Source organism: Aspergillus luchuensis, chromosome 5 (genome assembly GCF_016861625.1).
Source record: "Aspergillus luchuensis IFO 4308 DNA, chromosome 5, nearly complete sequence".
Classification (NCBI taxonomy): domain Eukaryota; kingdom Fungi; phylum Ascomycota; class Eurotiomycetes; order Eurotiales; family Aspergillaceae; genus Aspergillus; species Aspergillus luchuensis.
In genome coordinates, this window is record NC_054853.1 from 5,376,252 (window position 1) to 5,392,910 (window position 16,659).

A 16,659-nucleotide genomic window follows, 5' to 3' on the forward strand; every position below is an offset into this window, starting at 1 on the left:
TCTAATTATGATAAGCTGTTAGCTTTTTTAATTATAAAATAATATTAATTTTTATTTTAATAGAATAGTAATCAGATATCCTGTTTAATTATAAAATTAATTAAATATATTTTATCTGATACTGTAGATTTTATAAGATTAGTATAAGATTTAATATAGTATCTAGCTCCTGTGGGATATTCTTTATTTAATTAATAAATAAATCTTTCTATTCTTGAGCTTATTTTTAAGCTTTAATAATTAATTTTATAATAAGATTTTTTAGTATAATAATTATTAGTAGCTGCTGTTTAATAATTATCTGGAGAATCTTTATATATTTTTTATTATAGATTTTTAATATACAGATTTATTTGCTCCAAATTAAGTCCTGAATATTAAAATTATTAAATATAATATATTATTTTTTTCTGGATATAGTATTTGTTTTAAGCAGGACTAAAAAAAAATGATAGATTTTTTTATTTACTGTAGTCTATGGAGAATTATATATATTATATATAAAAATTTTAATCTAGTTTTTTATTATTATATATATAAATATAATATATTAATTATAGTATACCAGGTTCCAGGAAAGAATTTTTTAAATAAATATATATATTTTAAATTTATAAAGATTCTATATACTGATCTAATAAAGATTAAAGTATATTTTTATTATTAAAGAAAAATATATTATATCTGTTTTAGAATTAATTTATAATTTCTATATAATAATAATATTATAATTAAAGATTCTAGAGTCCTGGAGAAAGAGGATCATAATTTTATATAAAAAATATTAAATATTATATTAAAAAACTTATAGAATTAGCTGTATAATTATTATTTTTTTTATTAAAATTAAATTAAATATATTTTTTAAATATATTTATAATATTTATTATTTTAATATTAGACTTGACAGCTTTATTAATTTTAATATTTTTTTTTTAATTTTTATATTTATATTTATTAATTAACAGATTTAGCTAGCTGTCTCTAATTTATTAAATATTTTTTAATTTACCAGTTCTTGTATAATATTTTATAAAAAAATATATATTTTATATTAATTAATCTGCCTGTGGTTATCTATTAAGTCTTATTTAAATAAAATTAATTTATATATATTTTTTTTTAATTTTTTAAAAAATTTTTATTTTAAGCTATTATTTTAAAGCAGGTTAAGGAATATTATATATATTTTTAAAATATTTAAATATTATTTTCAGAGATACGAGTTAGCTGGAAATCTTTAAATCAGAAATTAAAAATTATATAATTTATTAATTTAGAATCTTTATATCAGCTGTAGCTTTTATTTAGTTAGATTTATTATTTTTATTCTAGAAATATTCTAGTTTTAACAGAGTATTATTTTCTGATTAGAATCCTGAGATTACTTCAGATCCTGAGATTATTTTAAATTTTAAAATTATTTTAAATTTTAAGACTGTCTTCAAGGAGTATTTACAAAGTCTTATTAAAATTAATTAGTAATATTTAATAAGATTACTCTTAATATAGGCGCGTGTGGGGGCTACTACTAGTATTATTATTATAAAAATATAATTATATTTATTTAAAATAGATTAGTATATTTTATAATATTTAACAGGTCTTTATTTATATAGTAATTCTAATAATTTTAATAAGTTTAATAATTCAGATATTATATATTTACAGTCTTTCTTATTAAATAGAGAGTTATATTTCTATTTAGTTTTAATTTTTAGAAATATATTTAAAATAATTAATATTATAGTTAGCTGGGCTGTGGCTAGCTAAGTTATAATTAATAATTTTAAATAATATCTAGTCTTATTTTTTTTAAGATATTTAATAATTTTATTAACTTTCTCCTGGACTGAATAACTTTTGTTATAGATAATATACAGATCTTTATAATTAGTATATATAAGATTAGTATAATTTAAATATATAGATTTATTATATAGACCTGAGCAGAAGAGATAATAAATAAAATAAATATATTTATAATAAATATATTTAAATATTTAATATTTAGTATATTATACCAGGCAGGCTCTAGAATTATATAATTTTATATAATATATAGATTTTTTAAAATAAAGTTTACCTGTATACAGAAGTATGTTAATATTTTATAATTAATTAAAATTAATAATTAAAAAGTTTTTTAATTTTATAATTTTAAAGGCCTAGTGGTTATCTACTTAGTTAATATATAAAATATATATTTCTGATATCTGTATATTAAGCTATTTAATTTATTATTTAATATTATTATTTATTATATTTTCTCTAATAAACAGAATTCTTGGAATATTATATATAAGTATTAAATAATAATTACTAATAATATATATAAACTTATCTTATTTAAAATATTGAAATTATTTATTATTATATTTTATTAAAATCTTTTTATTCTTACAGCTGGCTGTATAGATATTAATATCTTTTAATTTATATATTTTTAATATATAAATATATATTATCAGTCCTACTTCCTGGATAATAACTTATATAAAATTTTTAATAATTATTAAATATAATATCTAATAAAATAGCTTATTATTATTTTAATAAATTTAGATCTGTAATTCTACCTGTTCTAGTATCTTAAAACTACTGTTAATATAAAAATTATTAAATAAGATAAGAAATTAATTAAGAGATTTATTTTTAATTACTCTTATTTTATTATATAAGAATTAGATAAATTAAAGTAGATAACTAATAAGATCTTTCTGATTAAATAACTAAATATAGATTTTCTTTATTAATTAAATAAAGACTGTAATATCTGACTAGCTAGATTTTTTTTAGACTTATTTTTAGCTAGTATAGTTAAAGTATAGTAATATTTAATAAAAGTAATATTTATTTTAATTAATTTTTAGATATTAATATTCAGCAGCTCTAGCTACTTAGATAAAAATATATTTATTTATTTAATTAGATTAATTTATTCTATAGGGGATTATTAATATACTTATAAAATAAAAAAAATTATATAAAAAATAGTAAATTATAGAAAAAGAAAATAAGATAAAATTTAAATAATATTATTTATTTTAATTATCTATTTCAAAGTTCTTATATATTATATTTATTCTAGAATATTTTAGAAGTATCAGAGAACAGATTACTTGAGATTATAATTTATTAATAAATAGTATTATAATTAGAGAGTAATAGATAGGATAATTATAAATTAAAATAATAAAAAAAATAATAAATAAATTTAGACTTAATTAATACTTTATCTGTACTAGATTATATATAAATTTATTATATATATATATTTTAAGGCTTAATCTGTAATCTGAATTATCTTTTTAATATCTAATTTAAAATAATCTAGTAATATTAAGAAGGCCTTTTTATAATAAATTTAAGTAATATATTATTAATTAATATATTTAGTACCTGGTATATTTTAGAATAATATTATAAATGGTGTAATTAGTTATAATATTAATTATTATAATTTAAGATAATTTATTTCTATAAAAGTCTGTTGGGCCCCTTAAATATAAAAATATCTTTTATTAAAAATTAAGTTCTTCTGTGATGCAGGTCAGGACTTATAATTTATTATTTTTTAAGATTAAACAAGGTCTCTGCTAGTCAAGGGATATATTTAAATTATTTCTTTATATATTTATAGAAAGATATTTATAATATATTTATAACTAGTTATAATATAGCTATTCCCAGGTACTGTGTTTAAATAGATATTAGATCTCTGTTTCAATATATTTCTTTAAATAAAAATTAAAATAGAGAAGAAAGAGATATGATAAAATAAATATTTATAAGAAATAAAAATAAAGATTAAAATAAAAAAGAAAAAATTATAATAAAATAAATATTTATAAGAAATAGAAATAAAGATTAAAATAAAGAAGAAAAAAACATAATAAAATAAATATTTATAAAAAATAAAAGTAAAGATTAAAATAAAGAAGGAAAAGACATAATAAAATAAGTATTTATAAAAAATAAAAGTAAAGATTAAAATAAAGAAAAAAAAATATAATAAAATAAGTATTTACAAGAAATAGAAGCAAAGGTTAAAATAAAAAAGAAAAAGATATAATAAAATAAATATTTATAAGAAATAAAAGCAAAGATTAAAATAAAAAAGAAAAAAATATAATAAAATAAGTATTTACAAGAAACAGAAGTAAAAATTAAAATAAAAAAAAAAGAAATATGATAAAACAAGTATTTACAAGAAACAGAAGCAAAGATTAAAATAGAAAAGAAAGAGATATAATAAAACAAGTATTTATAAGGAACAGAAGTAAAGGTTGAAATCTGCAGTTAAATATATATTTTTTACCTGGATTAACCAAGTAGCACCACCACTTATAGCCAACAGCTCTGACCCAATCATGTTCCCCCAGTAAGTAATGTCGCTTGATTCATATCACCGACGTGTCGTTTCTAGTATAACGATAGAGATAATGTACACTGTGGATGGAGAGATGGAATGGAGAGATACATAACAAACTAAATCTAATATCTAACCGACCTCGCGTACATGCACTGTAGAGATCCTTGTAGGTCGCCCACCGACAACGCCTCTCAGGCAGGTCGTAGGCAGCACGGGCTGGCAAATCCACCGATCGACCTCTCCACATCGCCATGCAGCGACGCCTCAGAATATACTGGTTTATTAGACAGGGTTGTAGTGCCCTGATGGATAACTGGTGCGGAGAAGTCGAAAGATTCTGGCCTTTTCGCAGAGAAGGCTGGGGAAAAATCGCTATAACCGATACACAAATTAGTACAAACCACGGGGCATCACTGTGCCTGAAAAGTGGGTGATGAAGTGCATGCAGCATTAGGGATGGCCGGTCCAATAGCGAAAATACCTCACGCCAGAAGAACAAGGGGAAGGGTGTCGAAACTAATGGTGGTTGGGAAGGCTGCAATGCTAAGGGGGAAGCAGGCGCGGGCGCATGAACACCCTTCTTGAATAGGAACACTAAACCATATTTAACAATGTGTACCTACCTTATCTATCTGTAAGGCTGACTGAGTGACTGACTTTGCCGCCACTGAGCCGGATTTTAATACTTACCATATAATTGCTTGTGCATCCAGTCCAAATAATCCATTTTCGAGGACAATTCTCATCATAGGAGGCCCCGAAAGTTACACTAATGAAATAGCATTATTTCATTGGCATTTGGCGCTGAAGAGAGAAATAACATGTGTGAGGTATTATGTATTACTGAGAAATATCAGCTTTAGTAGCCTGTTTAGTTGAGTATTGGTCCTAAAATAAACAGCATCGTTTCATTGGCATTTAACGCTGAAGAGGGAAATAACATGCGCGGGGTGATTATGTATGTACTGACAAATATCAACTTTAGTGGCCCACTCACTTAAGCGTCAGTCCCTAAACCAAATAGCATCCCCACCTGGATAAGAAATCCGATACCTGAGCTAGAAAGGTCTATAAAGCAGTTATTCGTACCTAGCTAGGTAGTAGAGAACAACGATTGACTGACATACCCGTCCTCGTCCTATATTCTCTGGCCGCTTTCAATTTGCGACCTGTTTATTGAAGGTGCGCGTTGGAAATCAGGATCAGAATATGTCAACCCTCGAGCAGTGCATGTCCTCCCTTGGACCAGACGAATCGCATCGACTGGGACTCTACCGCTGTCACATAGAATCTTTTTACGCAACCCGCCTCGAATGTATCACAGCGGGATCACACGTCCAAGGATGTGTCTATTGCCACCAACAGAAAAGCTGATGTAGGCAGGTATGGACAAGTATCGTGAAATGGATCCAGCTTCTTAACAGACGCTCGGTCCTTCCTGAAACTATGTCCGACTTCGCAAGCTACTTGGGAATTGCTTCGGCCCTCAATCTACGCTACAAGGAAGCCCGCACAGCGATTGACCGCCTCGGATGCCCCGTCGATGACACCCTCGGTAGACTACGAAGAAGCTTTCCATCTCTGAAGTTTAGAGGAAACTCAACAATCCAGGCTTTGCTCCATGGAGCCACATCTGAGATGTAGTTTCATAGTGAGAAACTGTGCGCGTTCCGGCCATTGAATGAAACCACTGCTGTCGATGCGATTCGAGAGCTATATACCACCCTGGCAGTTGTTCTCACTAATAGCCCGGGGCCAGATCCAACTCGGCCGCTTCCACTTAGTAGACATTCAAGCAGCCTGCGGGTCTCTGGCGATGTCACCTTCGCCTGCGTCATGTATGCCAGCTGTTGGTTCGGAGATTACGTCCCTTCCTCGATTCCTCTTGTGCTTGAGATATGGTGTGCATGGTTTCCTACACGTCAGTCAGACGCCGATGTGTGTTTTGTACCTGCGAACCATCAGTATGTCGGCACTGGCCAGCATGATGCCCGCTACGAGTTGGAGGGCCATAATGCACGCGGGGTTGTCAACTTCACGCTTCGAAGCCTCCTACCCAGAGTCCGTCGCCACCGTGCACTTAATATCAACTCGTTTCGTGACATCATGGTTTTACGAAGCGGGATGTTGGTCTCAGACTGCGTAGACCACGACAACCGGGACATTGTAGCCTTTCTACAGAAGGCTGCACAACTTCCCGCGTTGATCATCCCCTCAGAGGCTATCGACCTGTGGTCCGGACAGCCGCTCGCCGAGCTCGACCGACTTGGCTTATACATACGACAGGTGAAGCACCTCACTGTCTGCACTCCAAGTCCTCGCAGAATGACCATAATATACACCTTTTTGTACTCTTTAACAAGCTCGCGGCAAAATGCTCATGTGCGTGGGCGAATAACACCTGATTCAAAGAAGAGCGTCAGCTGCTGTCCTGCCCCTTTTTGCAGCCAAAACGCCCCACCGCGTGAGCTTGATAGAGACTTGCCGTTATCACACAGTTCAGCATGGAACCCGCTGAGGCTCGTGTTGCAGGCAGCCCTTCAAGAAGGACTGGCCGCCGAGGAATGGCAGGTGAGTATAGACGCCCGAGTACGTCTATGCGATGAGTGGTCCCGCGGGTTGCAGCCTCAGTTCGGACAGTATAACCCTGTCGCAGCGGCGGTCGACGTGGCACCGCTTTGTATTCGAATTATGTTACGTCTAGCTCAAGAGATTTAAATTCCAGCTCCTCAGTTTACCAACACATTGTTTCAACATTGTTGAAAAGAGTACTCACCGCAAGACTAGTTGCTGGGATACAAATTTGGGTTTTATACTTCGTACGTACATAGCCAAGTAAATGTTCAAGCAGTTCCTGGAGCTCAAATAGAAGAGGCAGGCTCGTAGCTAGCCTTTCTATGACCCTTATCAAGTATAAAACACAAATTATTGAAAGTTTTCTTCTGTTCAAACAGATGACTTAGGATTAGTTCACAGAAACTACTTTCACACGGACGTACTCACATTTTTAGTTTGCCCGGCGTAGGCTGACATCTTACTACTTTAAAAGTTCTCTATATAATATTGATTATTTGTGGCACAAAAACTTCATTTTCTCAAGTGGTCGTGGTGTTGAAAATCGGGCGGCAGGTGGTAAAGTACGTTAGTAATTAGCGCAACGGAGCTTCTTTTCCAACGGCGTTATGCAAGCTGATTGGACTGCAGATTATTTGTGATCATACTACAGAGTATGCAGATCTCATATAGTAGTTCAGCAAAAGGCGCGGGCTGCTGTTCGTCCCCACAGATGCAGGCAATGTGAGCTGTCTATTCTCGCCCAATCTTCCCAACCAGTCACTATACGGATTCGAATCTACACTGAAATATTCCATACGGGCAGCAACGTAGCCTTCACTCCGGTCTTATTTTTTTTATGTTTTTTCTTTTTTTTTCTTTTCTCCCTTCGTGGATTTTAACTCCGTGAAATTTGGTGAGGTTAATTTACCCCTCATTCTATCTATTTTGACTGAACGATAGAATGGCCATGTATAGTTTTCGCAGATCGACCAAAGCCATGCCGCTCCTAATCACGACTCAAGCCGCGGCCGGAGTGACAGTGGGGGTAACCTTCATGACATGCGGCATTCTGTTTGCGACGGTCACCTTCCGTCTCGACCGTGACCCCCAACTGATCCAGGTGCTGAGCGACCTTGCCTGGCTGTACTTTACCATATTGATTCCAATGTTGATCCTGCAAGTCCTCCTCGTTGCCCAGGTCATTCGCTCTGATCGCCGTGTGCGGCCGGTCGTGCCCTCGTGGCTTGCATTGACCAATGAATTTCTTCCATTTGGGTGGTTTGGTGTCTTGGGGACTCATTGTCTGCATCACGGTCCTTTTCCATGGAGTGGAGGGATCACGTTCTGGCTCACAGCGGCTACCTATTTCGTCCATATGACGCTCGGCACGGCTTTCTTTTGGATCGCGGCCGGAGAGATAGAGGGACAATGAACACCACCGGGAATGCTGGCGTCACCCCCTCTTTGCTGCTTTCTGAGTATGACTCAACTTGCAAATGCCGATGGTGGGATACTCTCCTAGACAGGTCCCGATGGTTTTTCAGGGAGTCTGGATTGGCCCAGCACCAATCCCTGGCTGATGACCGGCCTGACCCGATGATTCTGCGCTGGGTAGGCTGGCTCACACTGGTCTGCACGGTGGCGTGGGCGCCTGGTCTCGGGGCGAATTTGGTCCACGACGGCCCAATGGCGTAGAATGGGAGCATCACCTTTTGGGTTCCGATGGTGGCGTTTTTTATTTAGCAGACGGTTTGGGCTGGTATATCTGGAAGGCGTCGGAAAAGCCCGATACGGTCAGCCAGGAGGAGCGGTCGAGTGAGGATGCTTGGTACTAGGATTTCGTTCTCTTTCTATCAGCTGAACTTGGAGAATGCTATATGAATTCAATTATGCCTGATACAATTAGGAATAGTCTACAAGGTGAGGAGGTTGTTGGAAGATTGCGTGCTTGAATTGCTGATAAGCATCGGCAATGTGATTAGGGAAGGAGAAACTGTTGGTGTAAAGTATCAGAGTCACTAGTTACAGAAAGCCTGGCCCCACCTCACATAATATCCAATTGACCAAAAATATATCTGGGCACAAATTTTCAACCCTTGTTAGTATTTCTACTTTAATAGGAGATGTTTTCTGCCGCGCCAGGCCACCTGCTCAAGGTAATTAGCACTGATGTCATCACTGAAATTATTACCCACAGTAACTCCATCTCCACGGCTTTTTTCAGGGAAGAAGAATGCCCCCTCACCTGGTTTAACCATCTGAAATCATAACTATGGAAATCAGAATCATGCTGACCCACCCATGGGGCCGGGCCCACAGTTCGGTGGCTAGCTGAAGTTGGATCACGCGGGCTAGATACTGTGGAGTAAGATAAGTAAAATACCATCAAAAGTAAAACAGATCCATTGGCTCCTAAATTATATGAAATCCACTTCAGCTCCAATGAAAACATATGTCGAATTAGCACCGCATAAGGACGGTGTCACATGAGACTTGCTCATTGAATGTCCGGATTATGTAGGTAAGTGAAGACTCGATAGCTAGTCATTATGCGATGATTTAATCATGCAGCTTCACTTACATGGTTCATGGTACACGGCTTTGCCGAAAAAAGAAAAAAAAGGCGATAGGAACTTGGCTAGACAACAGGACAGCCTCCTAGTGTCAGCGTCAAAATGAAATATGACTGTTCCCGTGCTGCATGTACTAACCATCTGCATTGAATGTAGATTATTGATCTTAATTTACACAATTGCAATTGTTCAATCGACTCTATCTAGTGTATATCCAGCCAGGAAATGTTCTACAGATGTGGCAATAATAAGACAAACAGACGAATAATCATGAACGACACAGGAAGGACTTATCAGAAGACGTTGCTGTCGTACTCTGTGATACCATTTCGACTTATGATTAAGGACTCAGACGTACGCACTACTACTGCTCCCAGAGCCGACTTTAGATTAATGATGGGAAGGATTGGCACGCTATTACAAATTAATATCTGTTTCTATATTACATGCCATCTACTAGGTTTTGGTTCCTAATAAGTATCATAGTGGATACGCCGTGATTATAACATGACGGCTAACCAGCCACTTTGCATGATAGGCTCTAGGAGCGGGCCGTGGCTGAAGAGCTGAGCATTAGTATTCTGCTTATCTTACTCTGCACTATCTAGCCCGCGTGATTTAACTTCAGCTAGCCACCGAACCATGGGCCCCATGGGTAGGTCAGTATGATTTCTGACTTCCATAGGTATTATTTCAGATGGTTAAACCAGGTGAGGAGATATTCTTTCTCTCTGAGTAGGGCCGTAGGGATGGTGCTACTCTTGGCAACAATTTCAGTTCAACATCAGGTGGATTATTAAGCATTACTTCCCCTCTTCAACTAGTTAGCTTAGATCCTGTGCAATTGCTACTTGGATTTTAGTAATACTATAGATGACCTCATGCATAGCACACACGGATGACTTGACCATGTTCCACTGAGTAAATGATATTGAAAGATTTTTGGTCGGATGGTATTTCTGTACGAATTTTACAAGAATTTTACCTCATTCAGGATTGCCGTTCGCGCTTGCTGATTGGACCCTTGAGTGAGGGTTTTAGCTTCTTTTTTGGTTATATTTGCTTTTTATCCCAATCCCTCTTCATTTCTTCTAAATCTAGAAAGCCCATTCGCCACCCGTTTCTGATGATGTAAAGATTAGAAAGTAAGAAAACAGATCGATCAAAAAATGAGACTCTTGTGCCTTTGCTATGCGTCCCTAGGGGCTCCTCGGGCCATACGAACAGACGACTACCTAGTTCGATTACTACTATCGAGCATGGAACAGGAATTATGCCCTTTATACAGGCTTGGTTGTGACTCTACAACAATATTTTGGGCTACTGCAAGTTACAGTGACCGCTAATGAAGAATAACATCATAAACCAGAAAGACTCAGGCCGCGGCCAAGGACGAGAGCTAAAGGTATATCTTCTTTGTCTACTTTTTGTGACAGTCCCAATCGCCACAGCTTTCCTCGATTGTCAGTTGAAATAAATATTATTCAATTTTGCAAATATTCCTTTCTCAAGCTGTGACAATTCCCGTGCCTCACGAAAATTCCTCCCCCCCCAAAAGCATTATTTGCTTTATAATTCTCGTGGATTCAATTTGCATACCTGTATTCTCTCTTCGTTAGGACTCAGACGCAATGAATCCCCACATGGTCCGCCTGGACGGAGTTAGTGGTAGTGATCCTACATCTATTTCACCCTCCCCAGACTCCGCAGTTGACCAAAAGCTTTTGAAAGCGGTCTGCAGAGTCCTTGAAGAGGTACAGTCGGATATTTTTGAACTCAATGGCGAGGGTTTGCATCGGATGACAAGGCTCTCGTTTCTATGAGCATCTATCGTCGTGGGAATAGGCTGTCTAGTAAATAGTAGAGAAATTTATTAAGACCATCCCATACACTATATTTCATAGGTTATGTATTCACGCCCTGCCATAGCTAAGCAAGATACTCCCACCAGGTTTTGTCGCAACTAAAGCTCCAAGAGCGAATCACATATGCGATGCTCTTGCCGGGAACCGAGTATCCACTTACATTCTGGTGCTCTGGGGAGGCTGAAGTTGTGGCTTATTCTTGAATTTGAACGTCGACCTTTTCCCCAGACCTGTCTTCCCCTCTACAATAATGTACCATTGAAGTCGGCGTTGTAGCTACTTGCATCAGCAATCATTGACTGATTGTAAGCAAAGAGGAAGAGGTAACATACCTTGATATGGCCCTCATCAAGCCAAGGCACCAAGCGGCATAGATATATAAGCCCGACAAACACCCCATAAACTAAGCTCAGCACAAGCGACCACGCCCTCGTTGTTCCCTCGAATCCAAGTTGATTCGACAGCTCACTCCCATTCAGCCAGTACGTATTAGCCATAAGAAGTGACCGTGGCACATAAGGTAGGGCGTCATCCAGGGCTCGGAAAATATTCCTCGCCAACAGACCACTATTCTCCGTAGGATGCATTTCAGCCACTAGATACGACTCTAGCATGACCTTTGCCGAGTGCGGAGTCTTGAATGGCTCAGAAGGCGTCCCCATGTAATGCGCAACTAACCTCCACATGGCGATACAGTCGGACACTTCCTGGTTTGACGGGTAGATTCCCTGCGCCGGAAGGCCTATGAGGAGGATCACGGCTGAGAGATCGAGTACTGTGACGATGGAATCTATATCGTTTATTGGGATGCCGTGTTCCTTTACATTATAGGTGGACTGCGACGAGTCCCTTTGAATAAGAGCCATGAATTGGGTGCGGACTATCGCGTGGAGAAATCGGACTCGTAGACAAGCGATTTGGCCCGTTCCGCCGGGCTGTAGTGCGGATAGGGATTGAGTTACTTCGAGGATAAATTGGGCGGTTTCGAGGATTCGGCGACGAGCTGTCTGTCTTCCGAGGCCGGAAGTACGTGCGAGTGTTTCGGCTCCACGGCCGGGGCCCCTATTTGATATTAAGATCATGCGATACAATTGAAGGAATGGTACTTACATCGCACCGATGAGGCCTTGGAAGGCTAGCTTTGCTGTATCAGTAAATGTACGTTTCTCTATACTAGCAAGGTGGCCTACAGAATTCAAAGCAAGTATATCATATCGATAAAGGACCTTCTGACCTCTTTCTATTTGCGCCCAGTCAACCCAGTCCGGAATGGAATGTACTTGACCCCATAGCTTGCGTAGTTTCTTGTCTTGGGTATAGTTGTCTCGCAAGAGAGTGTATAGATCTGGGTTCAGCGGGGCTTGTTCAGTAGGGCCATGACTGGGCTTGGAGACAATTTGCTTCAATCTGAGATAGCACTCTTCACCAAGCACATCGTACGAATATCTCATAGACTGTAGCCCCTCTGCTGGAATATGATCTGATGTCCATTTGAACGAGTGGTTCCAGATCTTGTATGTCTTCTCAGACATGATGTGCAACATGCACATCTCAGAGACAGGGAATACCTCTTACCAACCTATATTAGATGGAGAATCTGGAATTCCAAATGAATGATTATGACCGCAAACCTGATTATTTTGTAGTATATGCCATGTACATTCTTATTGGCCAGATAGATTTCTTCGCTGGCGGTGTGACATCTTTCAGCTGAGTATTCTGCACTATATAATTTCAAGGCATGCAAGGTATCAATAGTTTATATTGCTTCTTTTACCCCTCTTCTTCAGTCCGTCTTGTCTCATGCTTCTTTTCCCTTTCTTCTTGTTTTCTCTAGTTATCTCTTTCTTCTTACTACCTTGGGCTTGCCATTACTTGAACTTTTAGATATTCTAGATATACGAGTTGGCACAATTAACGTGGAGTTTTGAGTGTGTTGAAAATGAAGGAGCTGATCGTTTCTCTCGAGTAGTTATACAGCAACACCCACCTTGACACACCCACGACCCGGAACTTCCTCTCAACATGAGCGGCCATCATGCGTAAATCTAGAATCCTAGTTGTGTAACATTATAAATCCTAATCTGTAACCCCCACCGCAATCCTTCCCAATGGATGTTTGTATTGGCTAAGGAAATTACTATTATGGAACTGCCACGTATATAACTGAACAATAGTGGAGTGAGCCTAATGGAAGCAGCCTTGGGAAACTACTCATCACGCGCTGACTGGGCCTTACCGACACTTTTAGGCGTCGGTCAGCTTGTGAGGGGTAGGTAGGGATAAGCCAGAAGTAGACAGAGAAGGGTTACCTTAGTCTGGCGTTTCCTCATATTCTAAGAAACATATAAGTCTTCCAGGATGTCCTATAACCTGGTAGTATAGTCCCTTCTTGTTATCCATTAAGTCAAAGCCTATACTTTTCAAGCCAAAGCAAAATGGACACCCACAACGAGAGAGTTCATCAAGTCTCACAAAAAGTTAAAGCCTTTTACGAAACCAAACAACCCTTCTCCATCTACCATGGCTCAACAAACAGCACGCGAGCCTCAAACAAGACAAAACATAACACCGTCGACATCGCCCATCTGAACAAAGTGCCCGCTGTAAACCGAGAAACGAAGACTGTCATTGTCGAACCAAATGTCCCTATGGACGTTCTCGTTGGCGCAACCCTACCTCATGGTCTTATCCCACCAGTCGTGATGGAGTTCCCGGGTATAACAGCTGGAGGTGGATACTCGGGGACATCGGGTGAAAGCAGCTCGTATGAATATGGATTCTTTGAGAGGACAGTGAATTGGGTTGAGATTATTCTCGGGAATGGGGAGGTAGTGCGTGCTTCGGCTGGTGAGAATGAGGATTTGTTTTATGGTGCTGGCTCCTGTTTTGGGACGTTGGGAATAACCACTTTGCTGGAGATCAGACTTATTGACGTCCCGCCTAGCCCCGTTGTGGAACTGACGTACTTTCCTTTTTCAAATGGTGTGCAACAGGGGGTCAAGCTCATTCAGGACCTCAGCTCAAACAGTTCATACAAATACATCGATGGCATCGTCTTCAGCAAGACCGCCGGCGTTATCTGCGCTGGAAAAATATCATCAGCCGAGAAAACCCCCTATCAACTTCGGACATTCAGCCGTCCAACAGATCCCTGGTTCTACATGCGTGTTGAAGCCGCCGCTCGCGCTTCAAACTGGGGCCAGGAAAGCCCAATCACAGACGCCGTCCCGCTTGTCGATTACCTCTTCCGGTATGATCGTGGCGGATTCTGGGTTGGTAAATACGCGTTCGAGTACCTCCTCCTCCCGCAGACAAAGTTTATGAGATGGGTAATGGACGGGATAACGCATACACGAACACTTTACCACGCTACACATAAGAGTGGTTTATTTCGTGAATATACCATCCAGGACGTTGCAGTTCCGTATGCAGGCGCGAGGGATCTGATGGAATTTGTGGATTCATCGTTTGGGCAGTATCCTATCTGGCTGTGTCCTGTGCGGCAGACGTTCCCGAATACACCAGCCCAGGTGGAGCAGCAACAAGTAAAGATGCTCTCTGAACGAGACAATATCCAGGAAAAGCTGCTTAACTTCGGCATCTGGGGTCCCGGCCCCAAAGGCAAAGGACCCTTCCTCACCTTCAATCGTAGCCTTGAGAGTCTCGTTCACAAGCTAGGTGGTAAGAAGTGGTTATATGCGCGGACGTACTATACAGAAGAGGAATTCTGGAAAATCTACGATAAGGAGAAGTTGGATTCGCTGAGGGAGAAATATCATGCGACTAATTTGCCGGATATATATCAGAAGGTGAAGCCGATGGTGGAGGATAGTGTGGGAGGAAGTGGGAGTGAAAGTGCGAGTTTAGGCAAGGGAAGAAAGTCTTGGGGGGAGTGGTTGGCAGAGAGGGTTTGGCATCAGTGGCCTTTGGGTGGGTTGTATGGGCTTTATCATTTATTGTGGAATAGGGATTATTTGTTGCAATAGACAGGTCTTTCATAGAAACTTTAAGCCATTAATTTATTTCATTCTTAACAGCAGGCAAGTCAATGTGTTCAAATGTCGTATATTATTTACCTCACACATGAAATGAGCTTGGCCTGCCAATATATTTGCAAAAGTCCTAGATTAACATCAAGTAGTGTGAGCCCATTGAGACAGACGCAAAACGAACTGCTTTATAGTTAACTGTTCGGGAGGGGATTTGTAATATGAATACCCCACCCTCATGGCGGGAAGGTTCCTTAATACAGTATCCCGACGGAGGCCTTATCTGGATTTGTAGCTTCCGTCTCTGAAGGCAACAACCTTATGTCACCATCAATTACATCGAGTCAGTTGCTATAGAACATGTTGGAACGTAATCTCAGTAGATCATTCAATAGCCATAGACATGCAATCCTGAAGACTTGTATTTTAACTGCTTCTCTGAGTTATCTAGATAGGAAGAATCAAGCGTTTCCTACAACTTCAATATTGACCTAAAATGTTGTTCCAACAGGATATATGAACAATCACCCTATGCTATCAGGTATCAATATCTCTAGATATTTTATTAGTGTCTAGAAGACTGCATTTGCGAGGTTGGAGGAGTGAAAATGATCGGCCCTATAGCGGCACTGTATTTACCCAAAGAATATGCTTGTGGCAGCTGGCAGAAGGATAGTTTGGGTGAATTTTGATATTGCTACAATATTTAGCAGCATGGACTCTCGCGAGAAGGTATGTTGCGATTATGAAATCGAACTCCTCGAAACTTTTGAAAATCTTCTGGTTTGCATAACTTCCTTTAACTCGATCCTGATAATAGTAGCCGACAAAATGAAACATCAGAGTGATGACAAGTGACAGATCCTTTCGCCCAACACAAAGTACTACTAAGTTATATGCCACTAGCACGAGCAAACCGAATTGGCACAATGTAATAATAAGGTGTAAAGGGAATTATGCAGACACAACGATCGTAAACATGATAGCAAATCATATCTTCTCCATAGGAATGCCTGAATGTCGGAGATGGCCTTCGGCGCTATCATTTTTTGCACCTGCTTCACACACGCACCGCCGAAGGAACGCATGAAACCCTTAGTCGGAATTCCTTTCCTATACTGACCAAGCTTTCTTTATATATACCTTCATCTCGCACTGAATTCTTTCATAGAATTAAATCAGACAAATACAACGCAAGATACAGCAACTTGACTCCTAACTCCGTGCGTGAGGTCACAATTAAATACAAATTTACCTTCAGTGATAATGTTTTGATCATGTATATGAGCTTACACATA

At 37.9% G+C, this 16,659-nt stretch overlaps 4 protein-coding genes across 4 annotated transcripts; 3 read left to right on the forward strand and 1 right to left on the reverse strand.

Moving 5' to 3' along the window:
* Positions 1–6,211: 6,211 nt before the first annotated feature.
* Positions 6,212–7,093, forward strand: AKAW2_51760S (uncharacterized protein; the record flags this gene model as incomplete). The annotated part of the gene is made up of 1 exon (XM_041691725.1): positions 6,212–7,093. The coding sequence occupies one exon, from the start codon at positions 6,212–6,214 to the stop codon at positions 7,091–7,093; it is 882 nt and encodes a 293-aa protein (XP_041545181.1).
* Positions 7,094–8,254: 1,161 nt separating this feature from the next.
* AKAW2_51761S (uncharacterized protein) lies at positions 8,255–8,626 on the forward strand (the record flags this gene model as incomplete). The annotated part of the gene is made up of 1 exon (XM_041691726.1): positions 8,255–8,626. The coding sequence occupies one exon, from the start codon at positions 8,255–8,257 to the stop codon at positions 8,624–8,626; it is 372 nt and encodes a 123-aa protein (XP_041545182.1).
* A 2,899-nt stretch (positions 8,627–11,525) lies between these two features.
* On the reverse strand, positions 11,526–12,901 carry AKAW2_51762A (oxygenase MpaB family protein; the record flags this gene model as incomplete). Its single annotated transcript, XM_041691727.1, has 3 exons — positions 11,526–11,645; positions 11,702–12,431; positions 12,480–12,901. The coding sequence occupies 3 exons, from the start codon at positions 12,899–12,901 to the stop codon at positions 11,526–11,528; spliced, it is 1,272 nt and encodes a 423-aa protein (XP_041545183.1).
* A 906-nt stretch (positions 12,902–13,807) lies between these two features.
* AKAW2_51763S (FAD-binding oxidoreductase) lies at positions 13,808–15,358 on the forward strand (the record flags this gene model as incomplete). Its single annotated transcript, XM_041691728.1, has 1 exon — positions 13,808–15,358. The coding sequence occupies one exon, from the start codon at positions 13,808–13,810 to the stop codon at positions 15,356–15,358; it is 1,551 nt and encodes a 516-aa protein (XP_041545184.1).
* Positions 15,359–16,659: the final 1,301 nt, after the last annotated feature.